The following is a 16,395-nucleotide window of genomic DNA, read 5'->3' as shown; positions in this document are numbered from 1 at the left end:
AGTACAAATAGTGTCATTTTATAGTCAACAATTTATTTAATTTTATTTTCCATTTTTATATTTCTTATTATTTATGTTTAATTTTATTATTTGTTTTTATAATTTATTTTTTATTTTATTATTTATTTTTAATTTTATTATTTTGATTTTAAAATTCAGTTTAAATTTATTTTTATTTATTATGTATGGTAAAAAAATGTTTTATTTTAGTAATGTCATAAAAGTTTTTACATGTAATTTACCGTTACGTATTGATGTTGTACAGATTCTTCATTTATCTTATATTATTTCTCTAACACAATGTTTTGCTGCCTTTTGTTGTTCGTTCATGTCTTTTTGAGGCAGAACGAACCTTCTGCTCTCATAAATTGAAGCTCTGCTGCCATCATGTGGATTTTTCTTGCAGGTTTCAACGTCAGCGTTTCAAAACTTCTCCTCCAGCCGGTAATGTGAGTAAACGTCTGATTTAAAGTGAGTGACAGCCCCGGATCTTCAGCGTGTTTCCTGTCTTTCAGCTGCTCCACCCAGCAGCAGGACTCACCTGGTGAAGCAGGTTGAGAACAGGTGGAACCAGAACTGAGCTGCAGCTTCTTGTTCGCGCTCAGGAAGTTTTCTGCTGCTTTTTGGGGATTAAAATGACATTTTATTGTGTTTTATCAACCGTGGATTAGACTCTACAGACAAATATGTGATTTCTAAACCTTAAATGGAGCAGACTGTGCTGGTTTTGGATAAATCTGACTTCTTTCTTTGACGTTTCAGGAGATTTTTGAGTCTAAATCAGTGGAAATGAGGAGACTTCTCTGCCTCCTCCTTGTCTTCTTGCTCTGCTGTGGTTCTATAAAGTGTGAGCTCCAGGGTCAGAAGCCTCCGTCCAGCAGCATCCCCACCGTCAAACCTCTCCACGATGAGCTCAACCAGCCCCAGGCCTTCCCTGAGGAGCAGAGGGCCAACCTGCCCGTCTTCACCATGGACTACCCCCGGATCCAGGTGCCCTTTGAGTTCACGCTCTGGGTGCTGCTCGCCTCCTTCGCCAAGATCGGTGAGCTGACAAAACTAGGAGACACTCTGAGGTGGACAGCTCACCACAGTGTCCTCATACTTCCCTCCTGGTTTCTACAATAAAAAGAAAGAAATATTCAGACTTAAATGTCATCAAAATATGCATTATTTTTATTCAGCGACCTTTATGTAACCAGGAGATACCCCACGGAGATTAAAAACTTCTTTTTTGTGTTAGTCCTGGTGAAGATATGCCGAAGCAAATACAAAACAGTTACAAAATGAAACTAGACACTAGCAAAAAGAAAAAAAGAGTAAATTTACAAGCTAATAATTTATAAATAGTGACATACCGTGGTCAATTTTTAGACAGGAAAGAGTTCCTATGAGTAAAAATTCAGGTTTTTATTTATGTGGATGTTATTTACAGATTTGTCTTGATTTTTGAGGTTTAACTTTTAACATTCTGTGTCTTTTTGATGTAATTTTGTGTCGATTTCTAGCAATTCGGGGTCTTTTTGTAGTAATTTTGTGTCTCTTTGTGGTCATTTTGTGTCTTTTTGTAGTAATTTTGTGCCTTTTTGTGGTCATTTTGTGTCTTTTAATCGTAATTTTGTGTCTTTCTGTGGTTATTTTGTGTCTCTTTGTGGTCATTTTGCGTCTCTTTGTGTTTATTTTGTGTATTTTTGTAGTAATTTTGTGTTTTTTTGTGGTCATTTTGTATCTCTGTGTTTATTTTGTGTCTTTTTGTGGTCATTTTGTATCTCTGTGGTTATTTTGTGTCTCTTGTGGTCATTCTGTGTCTTTTTATGGTCATTTTCTGTCTTTGTAGTAATTTTGTGTTTGTTGGTGATCATTTTGTGTCTCCTTGTGGTCATTTTGTGTCTTTTTGTCGTAATCTTGTGTCTCTTTGTGATCATTTTGTGTCTCCTTGTGATCATTTTGTGTCTCTTTGTGATCATTTTGTGTTTCTTTGTGGTCATTTTGTGTTTCTTTGTGATCATTTTGTGTCTCCTTGTCATCATTTTGTGTCTCCTTTTTGTTGTAGTTTCGTGTCTCCTTGTGATCATTTTGTGTCCCTTTGTGATCATTTTGTGTTTCTTTGTCATCATTTTGTGTCTCTTTGTGATCATTTTGTGTTTCTTTGTGATCATTTTGTGTCTCCTTGTCATCATTTTGTGTCTCTTTGTGATCATTCTGTGTTTCTTTGTGATCATTCTGTGTCTCTTTGTAGTAATGTTGTGTCTGTTTATGATCATTTTGTGTCTCTGTCATCATTTTGTGTCTCTTTGTCATCATTTTGTGTCTCTTTGTGATCATTCTGTGTCTCTTTGTGATCATTTTGTGTCCCTTTGTGATCATTTTGTGTTTCTTTGTGATCATTTTGTGTCTCCTTGTCATCATTTTGTGTCTCTTTGTGATCATTTTGTGTTTCTTTGTGATCATTTTGTGTCTCCTTGTCATCATTTTGTGTCTCTTTGTGATCATTTTGTGTTTCTTTGTCATCATTTTGTGTCTCTTTGTCATCATTTTGTGTCCCTTTGTGATCATTCTGTGTCTCTTTGTGATCATTTTGTGTCTCTTTGTCATCATTTTGTGTCTCTTTGTGATCATTCTGTGTCTCTTTGTGATCATTTTGTGTCTCTTTGTCATCATTTTGTGTCTCTTTGTGATCATTCTGTGTCTCTTTGTGATCATTTTGTGTCTCTTTGTCATCATTTTGTGTCTCTTTGTGATCATTTTGTGTCTCCTTGTCATCATTTTGTGTCTCTTTGTGATCATTTTGTGTCTCCTTGTCATCATTTTGTGTCTCTTTGTGATCATTTTGTGTCCCTTTGTGACCATTTTGTCTCTCTATCTCTCCTTGTGTCTCCTCTGGTGTCCCTCCAGGTTTCCACATCTACCATAAGATCACCATCTGGATCCCAGAGTCGTGTCTTCTGATCTCCATCGGTCTGATAGTTGGAGCCATCATGCACTCGGTGAAGGAGGAGCCTCCGGCGGTGCTCAGCTCCAACGTCTTCTTCCTCTACATGCTGCCGCCCATCGTCCTGGACAACGGCTACTTCATGCCCACGCGGCCGTTCTTTGAGAACGTGGGCACCGTGCTGTGGTACGCCGTGGTGGGAACCCTGTGGAACAGCATCGGCATCGGACTCTCGCTGTTCGCCATCTGTCAGATCGAGGCGTTCGGGGTTCAGGACATCAACCTGCAGGTCGGTTTGTCTGCTCAGAGGTCAGAGGTCACAGCTGGAGTATGTGGGTGTCCTGTGTTTGTAGCCGGTTTGTGTCTCTGTGTTGTAATTTTGTGTCTTTTTGAAGCCATGTCATGTCTCTTTGTGGTCATTCTGTGTCTTTTTGTCATAATTTTTTGTCTCTTTGTGGTCACTTTGTGTCTGTGTGGCCATTTTGTTTATTTTTGTAGCTATTTTGTGTCTTTTAGTCGTCATTTTTGTCTCTTTGTGGTCGCTTTGTGACTTTGTGGTCATTTTCTTTATTTTTGTAGCTATTTTGTGTCTTTTTTAAGTCATTTTGTGTCTTTTCAGTTTTTTATTTGTGTCTCTGTGTGGTCATTTTATGTGTTTTTGTAGTAATTTTGTTTCTTTTTATAATAATTTTGTGTCTTTTTGTGGTCATTTAGTGTCTTTTTGTAGTAATTTTGTATTTCTTTGTCATCATTTTGTGTTTTTGTGGCCATTTTGTGTCTTTTGTCACTATTTTGTGTCTTTTTGAAGTAATTTTGTGTCTCTTCCTGGTCGTTTTGTATCTCTTTGTGGTCATTTTATGTTTTTGTGACCATTTTGTGTCTTTTTGTGACCATTTTGTGTGTCTTTGTGACCATTTTGTCTGTCTTTCTGACCATTTTGTGCATCTTTGTGACCATTTTGTGTCTTTTTGTAGCAATTTTGTGTTTCTTTGTGATCATTTTGTGTTTCTTTGTGGTCATTTTGTGTCTCTTTGTGGTCATTTTGTGTCTTTTTGTTGCCACATTGTGTCTTGTTTTGTTTTTTATTTTGTCTTTCCATAGTCGTCTGTGTCCTGCTCTAGTTATTTTGTTTTCTTACCGAGTTCATTTTGTCTGTCTGTCGCTGTCTTGTGTCTCTTTGGATGTGTTTTATGTTTCTTTGTCACCACTATGGTGACGACCATCCTCCTGGACACCAGATGTTTCTGTTTTTTTTATTTTTCAGAGCTGAATGACGGTCATCAGCTGATTGATCCACACCTGAGCTCTTTCTGACAGCAGCTGAATGTTCATTTTCTGGCTCTTGGTGCTTGTTTTGCGTGTCTTTGTAGACTTTTCTTCTTTCTTTGTTGTCATTTTGTGTGTCTTTATACTTTCTTACATCTGTCTGTCCTGAGTTATCATCTCATTGCAGTTGTTTTGTGTGTTTCCTGACCTGTTCTCTCTGTTTGCAGTCAGTTATTACATCTTTGTTCATAAATTGTTAAAAAAAAAAAGGCACGGCAAGATGCATTTAGCAGCTGCTTTTTTTATTCAATATGATGAAACTGAACGTTAATCCTCAGTTTTTAAGCCAGAGAGTTGAAATTGAAACACCTGCAGCTCCTTAAAATGGTTCCAGTGCACCATCAACCCCCAGCATGGATTCACAGGAGGCTGAAATGTGTCTTTGACTGCAGGAGAACCTGCTGTTTGCCTCCATCATCTCTGCTGTGGATCCTGTCGCTGCTCTCAACGTGTTCGAGGACATCGGAGTCAACGAGCAGCTTTACATCGTCATTTTTGGAGAAGGACTCTTCAACGATGCCGTCACTGTGGTGAGTGGAGCTTTATTCGGTGTCATTTCATCAGGAAACACGGACGATCTGCAGCATCAATGTTGTCACAGAAGCCTAGAAATCGCTGCTATTTCATTCTGTACCAGTGTACTGAAAAGCCCCCCTGATGGTTTTTAAATAAATGTTAATTGAGGTATTATTTAGTTGCACATTAGAAGCGTTAAAAACAAACAGAAGTATCTATTTAGCTAATTTCCAGTTAAAGTTTCCAGTTAAAAATGTTTATTTTTTAATATTTAAGGGATAAAATGTAGAGGTTTTCATGTTGTGGAGCAGAAAACCAGTTTGTTGTTGAATCATCAGAAGTTCTTTTGGCTTCGTGAAGACATTTTTGAACTTTCAGCTCAAACTGCACATTCCTTCCCTGATATTAGTAGAATATTTGTGGAAGCGTTTCTCTGTTTGAAGCGTTAAAATCAGTTTCCTCTCAGTCCAGTTTGACCAGTTTGTCTGCAGAGCGGAACAATAAGCCTGGTGTTCTTCGGCTCAGTTTCACTTGAAGCTTCACTCGGTGTTTGTTTGTTGCTGCAGATTGACCAAACATTTCAGGATTGTTGGTTTAAAACTCCAGGCTTTAAAGTGAAACTGAGCTGCAGAGTTTGATGAGAAGAACCAGTTTAACAGCTGGTTTCATTTTGTCTTATTCAGTGGAAGAAATGCACTTTGTTTGTCCTAACTGGAGTATTTCTTTTGGACTTCTGTGTGTCTTTTCGTGCTCCTTTATACTTCAGCACCACGACACATTTTCCAGCTTCACCTACTTTAAACACTGTAAGCTGCAAAAACCGAAAATAATCATCAAATATTTATCGTTCTGATGGTCCCTGAACATATCATCGGGTTCCATGAAAATTCACCAAATAAAGAGTTTTTTTTTAAAAAAGAGTGTGATGGAAATGTTGCCAAAACTAAATAATTTACTGCAGCCAGATTCTACAAAAACCAGAAACATCTGAGTTTTGAATCTAAATGTTAAGATTTGTGTGTTGTTGTGTAAAGTTAGTCCAGTTTTAAATCGTTGCTTCGATGGAACTATCTCATTGAAAAATTAGTCAAATATAAAAACCATTTAATCTAACCACATTCTGTATATAAATAAAGAAAACTGACCGAATAAAGAAATAAATGAATAGAATTGAATTTCTGAATAAATAAATAAATAAATTGACTAAGAATAAACAAGCTAATTCATAAAATTGACTAAGGATAAATAAATAAATAAAAAAATAAATAAAATTGACTAAGGATAAATAAAAATAAAAAAATAAATAAAATTGACTAAGGATAAATACATAAATAAATAAATAAAATTGACTAAGGATAAATAAATAAATAAAAAAATAAATAAAATTGACTAAGGATAAATAAAAAAATAAATAAAATTGACTAAGGATAAATAAAAAAATAAATAAAATTGACTAAGGATAAATACATAAATAAATAAATAAAATTGACTAAGGATAAATAAATAAAATTGACTAAGGATAAATACATAAATAAATAAATAAATTGACTAAGGATAAATAAATAAATAAATAAATAAATTGACTAAGGATAAATAAATTAATTAATTAATTGACTAAGAATAAATAAATAAAAAATAAATAAAATTGACTAAGGATAAATAAATAAATAAATAAATAAATAAATAAAATTGACTAAGGATAAATAAATAAATAAATAAAATTGACCAAGGATAAATAAATAAATAAATAAAATTGACTAAGGATAAATAAATAAATAAAATTGACTAAGGATAAATAAATAAAATTGACTCGCAGAATAAATGAATAAAACTGACTTATTGAATAAATACATACATCTGACTAAATAAATAAACAAACAAATAAATGAATCAAATCTGAGCTCTGAATTTTAATAAGATTTTTTGCATATATCAAAAGAAAAAAACTGCTGACCAAGAGCTTGGCCTCTGTGCAAAAATCCTAATATATAAAGTAAATAAGTCGTATTAAATAAATCTAAAACGTTTTAAGAAACATCACATCTTATCAGTTGATTTTGTTGTTGGTTGATCACAGAAAACGAAATTCCTGCAGTGTTTTATTTGCAATAAATACCAAATATTTTATGATTCAAGCTTAATCATTATTGTGTTTTTTGAAGGTAGATCTTTGATGATTTAAATGTTTTCTGGGTTTTTGTTCAGCTGAATTTAAAGTTGAGTAAAGCAGCATTTAAAGTTGAATTAGCTGTTAGCGCTAACTGAACTCGCTAATTTTAAACTTTTTAAGCAGGACTCTTGGAGTATTTGCACATCTTTTCCTGTATTTCTCCTCTGTAGGTTCTGTACAGCATGTTCTCCTTCCTGGCCGACTTGCCGGTGGTCGAGTCCGAAGACGTTTTCCTGGGAGTCGCTCGGTTCTTCGTGGTCGGGGTGGGCGGTGTCCTGTTCGGCCTCCTGTTCGGCTTCGTGGCGGCGTTCACCACTCGTTTCACCCACAACGTCCGTCAGATCGAGCCGCTGTTCGTCTTCATGTACAGCTACCTGGCCTACCTGGTGGCCGAGCTGTTCGCCATCTCCAGCGTCTTGGCGTGAGTTTTACTGCAGCTCCTGTCCGGTTTCTACTCACTGCTGGTCCATTTCTCTCTGCTGTGTGAAGTCCTGCACCTCGATGGAAACTAGAATCAACATGTCCAACATTCCAAAGTGTCCGCAGGCGTTACCAAAACATAAAACTACTTCTTTTCATCCTTTTTTCTCTCTGCTTTGTGTGAACACTGCCTGCAGTTCAACCAAAAGTCTCTGAATTTTTATCACGACTGTCGCTTACAGATTATTACTTTATAGTTTCGTGGTTGCTCAGAAAAATGCAGATTTTTTTTGTTATTTTAGTAGAAAATAGTTAGAATATTTTTCCACCTGCGTTAATGTTCTTAATCTAACTTGTAGTTTACTAAAAGCTGCTTCGCTCTGATCAGTAACAGATAGTAAAGAGGTTAAACTCCTCCTGAAGCCTGAACTTTATACGACTTGTACCGACTTGTTCCTCCACATAGTTTTCCAGCTTCACAGTGACATGAGAGGAACCATGTGATTCAGTTTTATGAATGAGGGAAAAAATACAGACAACTGTAGGCGGGAAATAAGAGTTTCAGAGCAGCTGCTATGAGATACTGGAGGGTTTTATTAAACACGCCAATCAGGTCTGAAAAGCAAATGAAGCAAAAATAATAATATGGATTAAATTGTTGTGATAATGTAGTTTTTAAGTTGTGAATCTAATTTAAGAAGATTGCTTAAGCAATCAAAAACTGTAGTTAAAACTTTTTATTTAGTGTTTCTAAGCACTGGTTGTTTTTTAAAAATGATTTATGAAGCTAGAATAAGTCTAATTTTTGTAAAATATTAAAAACATTACTGAAAAATATCCCTATAACTAATTAAAGCAATGGTGTTGTTTATTGTTCTTGTCTAAGTTCATGAAAAATGTGTCCAAAATAGCCCTCAATTTGTCAAAAACAGCCTGAAATCTGCTCAGAATAATCAAAAATCTCTCTAAAATAACTTATTTGTTCAAAATAAATAAAAACCTGTGCAAAAGAATTCACAATGTTCTAGAATATTGTCTAAAATTGCTCAGAATAAAACAAAATGACTCAATCTATCCAAAATGACCCAAAACCTGTCCCTAGTAACTAAAAATCTGCACAATAATTCTAAATATGTTCTAAATCTGTCCAAAATTATTCTAAATGAATCCCAAACGACAAATAATCTGTCTAAAGCAACACAAAATGTGCACAAAATAACTCGACATCTCTCTAAAATGACTTTTTTTCTGTTCAAAATAACTAAAAACATCTGCAACAATAATTCACAATGTTATAGAATCTGTGTTAAATGACTCAAAATTTGTCTAAAATGACTTAATATTGTAGAGAAAGAACTAAATCTTTTCAAAATAAATTCAAATTTAGATTTTATCCAGCATGAACACATGATGTTAAAGAATGGACCTGTATTTCAGCTCCTGCCTGCAGATTTATTCATCTTTTAACTTTTATTTTTATTCATCCTCTGAGCAGTATCATAACATGTGCCATCACCATGAAGTACTACGTGGAGGAGAACGTGTCCCAGAGGTCCTGCACCACCATCCGTCACGTGGTCAAGATGTTGGCGACCGTCTCCGAGACGCTCATCTTCTTCTTCCTGGGTGTGGTTACCATAACGACGGAGCACGAGTGGAGCTGGGCCTACGTCCTGTTCACGTTGCTGTTCGCCTTCGTCTGGAGGGGAATCGGTGGGATTTATCAGACTAAACAGGCTCCTAAACGTTCACCGGCGGGAAGAAAAGTGTGATTTTTAAAGACGTTTTCCATTTTCAAAAAATGGCTAAAAATCTTGAGATAATTCCAAAAAATACTGTGAATTTATTGCAATACAAAATAACATTAATGACTTAGAACTGTGGTTTAACCAACAATACAAATCCATGTATTTGAAGAAAATTTACTTTTTTTTGACGTAAACTGTTAAAATACATTTAATTGAAGTACTGTAGGGATTAGTATGGAGTCACAGGAGTGCCACATCAAAATATAAATAAATAGATAAATGTGCAAATAAATAAATACATAAATAAATGTGGAAATATAAAGATAAATAAATAAATAAATGTGGAAATAAATAAATGCATAAATAAATGTGGAAATATAAAGATAAATAAATAAATAAATGTGGAAATAAATAAATGCATAAATAAATGTGGAAATATAAAGATAAATAAATAAATGTGGAAATAAATAAATACATAAATGTGGAAATATAAAGAGAAATAAATAAATGTGGAAATATAAAGATAAATAAATAAATGTGGAAATAGAAATAAATAAATAATAAAAAGGAAAATTTTGTCTTTGCTTTTACCTTTTCTGTTTTTTCCTTTTATTTATTTATTTACTTATCTTTATATTTCCACATTTATTTATTTATATTTTGATGCGGCACTACTGTGACTCCATAGTTAGCAGTGTGCCAAAATGCAGCTTTTACCATGACAATTTTTCAGTTTTATTTGAAATGCATCAAAATGAATAAATTACAAAAGTAGAAATTAAGAAGGTGCATTTACACAATATTTGTTTTCCTTTAATAGAATGATTAAGTTCAAATGTATTACTGTAAATATTTGCTGCAAATAAAACACAAATAGTAGCAGTCAATACAAAAAACTATTTCTTGTCATATTCATTTTATTCACTGTAAAAAAACATAATTTTACAGTAGTTTTCATTTGACATGTTTTTGAAACGTACGAAAACATGAATTTATTTAAATAACAGACGATGAGTTTACATGTGTAATATAGAAATTCAAAACAGTTTTTATCATGAAGATTTACCAGGCTACAGGTTTTTCCAGTGTCATTTTAAAGATTATATTGTATTTTTTTTTACAGTTTTATTTATTTTTCCATGAAATTCTTTCTCCTGCAGGGATGCTGGTTCTGACTCAGATCATCAACCCGTTTCGAACCATCCAGTTTAACTACAAGGACCAGTTTGGTTTGGCCTACGGAGGCCTGCGAGGGGCAATCTGCTTCGCCCTGGTCTTCACTTTACCCGACAACATCAACAGGAGGAACCTGTTCGTCACGGCCTCCATCGCCATCATCATCTTCACCGTCTTCATCCAGGTGAGATGGAAGCTCCTCGTGATGCCTCACACTGAAGCTTTCTTATTGGCTCTGAGCTGTCCTCTGCTGGACAACAACATTATTTTATTTATCCCAGCTATAAAAGAAAAATAAATCATTGGTTCTTTTACGTATATTTCAATCTAGTTCAAAATAGTTTTTTAGTGAAGTTTTTTTTTATTGTCTCAGAAGGTTAAGGAAAAACACTCAATCATTCAAGAATATTTGCCCAACATAACTCAAAATCTGTACAAAATCATTAAACGTCTGTTCAAAATTATTAAAATCTGTCCAAAGTAGTTAAGAACCTGTTCATAATATATTCAAATCTGTTCAAAATACTTTTATAAACTGTCTAATATAGTTAAAAATCTGTTCAAAGTAATTAAAAATCTGTATAAAATAATTTAAAATCTTAATTTAAGAAAAACTCCTTCCAAAAGGATTTAATATTTGTACAAAACACAAAGCCTGTACAAAATACCTAAAAACCTGCTCAAATTAATTTAAAAATCTGTCCAACATAGCTAAAAATCTGTATAAAATGATTTTAAAAACATCAATTCACAAATCCATTCTTTCCAAAATGTCTTAATATTTGTTGAAAATCATTCTAAATCTGTCCAAAGCAACTCGAACTGTCTAAAATGACTAAAAAATGTCCAAAGTCATTGAAAATTTGGTCAAAATAGCAGAAAAAAAAATGTCAAAAATGTTTAAAAAATTTGTCCAAACTAACTACAATCTTTTTTTTTCACATTTAAAATTAAGCAGATTTAAGCAAAACTAAATAGTAAAGCACTGCATGATTTTCCCCTCACTATAATGTGTAATGTGTCGTTTACTGAGTCAGATAAAAGGGAATTTCTGCTCCTAGAAGCGTCGAAACGTTCAGTTTTCTTGTTGCTCTGCAGGGAATCAGCATCCGTCCCATCGTGGAGTACATCAACATCAGGAGGACCAACAAAGACCTGAACACCATCAACGTGGAGGTCCACACCAGAGTGAGGAGTTCTTCTTCTTCTTCTTCTTCTTCTTCTCTGGTCTCTGCTGCCCCCTGCTGGTCAATAGCTGCTGTTGCATCATAAATGAAGAAAAACATGAAAAATATTTGCTTAAAATGTGTGATTTACTGTCTGTACTAAATCTGTCTTTAAAGTAACAAACATTTTATAGTCCAGAGTAAAATGTCTCAAATGTCAGTTAGGAAAACGTTTTTACAACTTTTCGTGATGCAACTACAGAGATTTAGCAGCAGAACCCGCAGCTTCTCGGCTTTACAGAATTTTAAAGTTGATTTCTGCTCTTTTTTTAACCTCCAGCTACAATTTTACAGTTTTGATGAACAAGAAAATGAATTAAAATGTATTAGTAAACATCAGAAAGAGTGGAATATTTAGCCGCTAAAAAGTCAATTAGCGGCTTTCCTTCTGGAGCTGGTGGAGACCAAAAATGGAGCTAAAAGAGGCTAGATTTAATGCTGCTTTTTGTTTCCTGTCCAGATGATGGAACACGTCGTTTGTGGCATCGAGGACCTGTGTGGTCAGTGGAGTCACTACTACTGGAAAGACAAGTATGCTCAGACCTTCAGCTGTATTTAACAAAATAAAAGCATGATGAAGTGGAATCTTTACGTTTCTCTGTTTGTTTCAGGTTCAAGAAGTTCAACGACAGAGTTCTGAGGCGGATTCTGCTGCGAGACAACCGGGCCGAGTCCAGCATCGTGTCTCTGTATAAGAAGCTGGAGCTGCAGAACGCCATCGATTTACTGGACACACCGTTGGGAGATCTGAGCGCAGCACCATCTATCATCTCTCTGCAGTAAGACGCCTTTAAAACCTGATTTATTTTAAAGAACGCTTCATCTGCTGGTTGTTCAGAGCGGAGATGGAGTGAGAAAATAGATGATCAGGTACAAGGTGGCAACAGTTTCACAATTTAGATCAGGACTTGATAAAAATAACTGACATTATTTTTAGTATTTTTGTAAATACTGCAGAGTAAAGTCACAATACACTGTAAAATAAAAAAAATCTGTGGTTTTACAGATTTTTTCTTTTTATCCATATTAAATAAAAACATAATTAAAATGAAAAAAATAGAAGATAATTTAAATGTCTGACATAAAATTACATTAAACACCCTACAAATAATTTAACTTTTTTAAAGAAAGGTTTTTATTTATGTTTACAGTGGCATCAAAATAAGTCGGTTCATATTTTTGCATCTAAAGAGCTTCTCAACCCACAGCGGAAATGGTTTTACATTAAATCTGTGTGCGTTAGTGAACAGAAAGTATTGATTTTATTCCGGTTGAGTGTCTCTGCTAAATGCACGAAGCGTTTACTGCGAGTCTAATTCTGCTGCAGCTGACCAAGCAGTTTTCCATCAGCTCCTCTTAACATTTGCTGTCTTTAACCAGCGACGAGAAGAAGGAGGCGGCTCGGCCCAAGAGGAAGTTCTTGGCCGCTGACGTGAGGAAAATGCACGACATCCTGTCAAAGAACATGTACAAGATCCGACACAAGGTACCGAAACGCTTCAGCTGCATCAAAACTATCAGAAAGAGGGAGGTTTGATTTAAAACGCTCCTAAAATAAAGTGAAATGTGGTAAATACAAGTTCAGATCAATTTAGTTGGAAAAATCACCATGAAGCTGTGAAACAATCAAACCTCTGAAGGCGGAAGATCAATTAAATTGACTGAATTTAATGAAGCAGAACATCAGGGTTAAACGGAAATTCCCAGCAAATTAAAACACTTTGAAATGTTTTCACTTTGTCTTAATTTCTGTTTGACCTGTTACCTTTTATTTATTTTTTTGATCAAACAGCAATAAAACAACAGTTTACTGACCTGTTTTAAGGTGAAATGAGGTTTTCAGATTAAAATGTTGCTTAAATCATATTTTTGCAGTGTCTAAATTCACAACCAATTCATACATGTATGTTTTTTGAGAATATAGACTGCATTTTGTTGCGATTTCTGCTGGAATTCATATATTTTTCTGCTGGAATTCTTAGATTCATGCCACTTTTTTCCCTATGTTTTTATTATTAACAAATCCTAGGTTAATCTGATTTTTTTTTCCCAGATGTTTAGTTTCACCTTTTTAAAAATGCATTTTCATCCCATGAAGCAGCAAATTCTAGTCAAACTGGTACAAACAGGGAATTTGTTGGGGACTACTTTTAGTGGCGGATTAATACTCATTTGGAGGATCATTTGGTGTAATTTGTAAAAATATTTAAATTATTTGTTGCTCTTTAATGACACCTGTTGACTTTAAAATATATGATATATTCATAGTTTTATTCTTTAAAGAGGAGAAAGAAAATAATTTGAATGTTATGGTTAAATCAAAGTTCCAATTTTTTACATTTTAAACATCTATTTTTTTTTACAAATTTCAAAAATACGGGAAAAAATCTGTAAAACAAAAACAACAATTCTGTTCATTTTTTTACAGTGTATCAGAAAAAAATGTCATGATGTAATGATAAATGACAAATAGAATTGCACAACTTGTATTTTTTATGAGTTTTGTTCAGACGAGTCACTCTAAATAATAATCTCAGCCCAACATTTACCACTAACTGTATTTTCTGTGTTTTCCAGACGATAGCCTACACCAACAAATATAATCTGCCCGACAACAGTCGAGCCAGGGAGATTCTGATTCGCCGCCACGCCAGCATCAGACGCAGCCTTCGACCTGGAAGTTTGCGGGAGTTGGTGGGTTTTAGTTTAAAAGAGCTTCACACATGACTTGCTAGCTGTCCTCACCTGTTCCTCCTCTTTCAGGGAGAACAGAACATCCCCAGGTCTCAGAAGTATTACTCCCTCCAGCCTGGAGGAGACCTGGAGTCTGCGTTCGGCCTCAGGAGACGAAGTCACGGTGAGATCTGTTGAACTTTCTTGATCCCTCTGACCCCTAAAATGTACCTGTGGTTTTCAAAGGCATGTTGTCTTTAAATAAAATGCCAAAATTAAAACATTTATCAGAGAAAGAAATTGTAAAAATAGAAAAATTTAACAAAGTTTCAGTTTTCTGACAGTCTTTGAACTAATCGTGTGTGCTGTAAGGTTCAGTTGGTAAAGTTCACCAAAATCTAATTTAATTGAGGAAAAATTTGCCAGGAGCCAAAAAATGCCCAGAAACGTTTGACAGGGTTGACTGTAATGAAATATTAACAGAAAATCAGTTCCATCTATAGCTGCTAACGTTAGCGTGCCTCATAATATAACGATGTTAGAAATTTTCAAATGAGCAAGTTCAGTTTTTAAAAAATGTTGTTTATGTTAATTTTTTTTTAGTTTTGTAAACTGAGAAACTGCTTGAAGTTCTAAATGCTATGACTGATCGATCTTGTGTGTTTTCAGCTGGTGATGAGGTGGACCGACTGTCGGCTCGCGTCCAGGCCTCCGGTGTGTCTCCACGGTCCTCCTCCCGCTCTCTGGTGCCCATGAGGAGGCTGAACACCATCCAGGAACAGGGGGGTTCGGGGAAGAGCGTTGTGGACGAGGGGCCCTCTGGAGGTCCGTTCGGTTCCAGCCTCAGAGGCAGGAAAGCTGCGGTTCCTGCACCCAGGAGACGCAGCTCGGATCGAGAAGACGACTCTGAACCTCCAGGAGGAGAGGAGGAAGCGCTGCCTCCTCCTCCAGGCTGGGTACCCGAGGACGGAGACCCTGGAGAAAATGAGGCAGGAAACCCACTGCTGAGACACTCATCACAGATATCTAGAAGCTCCTCCAGGCTATGACTGAAAGCAGCCTCATGTTTGATATTTGTAGATGGACATCTGCCTCACATCTGCTTTTAGCAAATATCAAAACATTTTGTTCACCGTCAATGACTGGAGACAAAGAGACTCTGATGGTCTGTTTACAGCGATCATAAAGACTGTCCTGGCTTATTTATGCTCTTTTAAAGCATATTTACAAGATTAGGTGTCATCAGGAAATCACATAATTGAGCCAAACCTCTTCAACACTTGTTTTATTGAAGAATTAATGTCATATACTGTCAGTAAGTCCAGTTTCCATTCACTCAGGGTCATTATTATGTACTTTCAACATGTTTAACAAATTTTATACACATATTTTTACAATGTTGACATTATTTACATGTTTTTAAAGGGAATTTTGAGCTTTGTTTTTATTAAGTTGGCAAATTTTAAGAATTAAGCTGCTCCACAGGTAAGACGGGAGGGGAAGGGGAATTGAAATCCTGATGTTAAAGTGAAATACTTGATTTGATTAATGAGCTAGTCTTATTAAATTTATTCAACTTAAATCTATTTTAAAGAAACTTTAGTGTAAATTACACACAATATAAAGTTGATGCAACCTTATATCAACTCAACCAATCAAAATAATGCCTGCAACTTTAAAATTTTACGTAAATAATCAAATTAAAGTAAATAAACTTCTTAACCAGTTTCCACTTGAAATGTTTGCATCATAACATGTTGTTTTTTTTTAAATCAAACTGTACATAGAAAGTCTGGAGTAGGCTATAGAGAATAAGCATGTATTGTTTATAAGCAGCTTTTATTTTTTAAGCACAAAAATACTAAAAATATGAATTTCAATGCAGCTTCCTTCCATCTTCCACCCCTAAATGTTAATTTAGGATAGTCCCAGTTGTGTTCTATTCACGGAAACATGGCAATAATAGCAGTTTTCTGCAGCTTTAAGGGGATTAATGTGCGATTATCTGAGCTGCCAGTCAGGCTGAGGCATCGTGGTCACGTTATGGTGTAAATATGTTAGAAATAGAAATCTAATTCTGCTTTAAAAAGTGCAAATACTAGTTTTTAATATCCCAATCCAATTAAACAGATGGCAGCAGCGTGGTCTGTACAAAGACAGTGTTGTGATAAAATTAGCAGCAAGTAGAACCCAGACTTTGAGCCAATAAGT

The 16,395-nt window shown here is 35.0% G+C and overlaps 1 protein-coding gene across 1 annotated transcript; it reads left to right on the top strand.

The window, feature by feature from the left end:
- Positions 1–529: 529 nt before the first annotated feature.
- Positions 530–15,923, top strand: LOC110956424 (sodium/hydrogen exchanger 2-like). Its single transcript, XM_022201898.2, has 13 exons — positions 530–1,042; positions 2,893–3,218; positions 4,648–4,785; positions 7,112–7,362; positions 8,857–9,074; positions 10,270–10,469; positions 11,384–11,473; positions 11,972–12,042; positions 12,123–12,290; positions 12,892–12,997; positions 14,089–14,205; positions 14,275–14,368; positions 14,854–15,923. The coding sequence occupies exons 1-13, from the start codon at positions 790–792 to the stop codon at positions 15,231–15,233; spliced, it is 2,412 nt and encodes an 803-aa protein (XP_022057590.2). The 5' UTR covers positions 530–789; the 3' UTR covers positions 15,234–15,923.
- The last annotated feature ends 472 nt before the right edge of the window (positions 15,924–16,395 follow it).

Source organism: Acanthochromis polyacanthus, chromosome 22, assembly GCF_021347895.1.
Source record: "Acanthochromis polyacanthus isolate Apoly-LR-REF ecotype Palm Island chromosome 22, KAUST_Apoly_ChrSc, whole genome shotgun sequence".
Classification (NCBI taxonomy): domain Eukaryota; kingdom Metazoa; phylum Chordata; class Actinopteri; family Pomacentridae; genus Acanthochromis; species Acanthochromis polyacanthus.
Note: the sequence above shows the minus strand (reverse complement) of the source record. Positions and strands in the feature narration are given on the sequence as shown.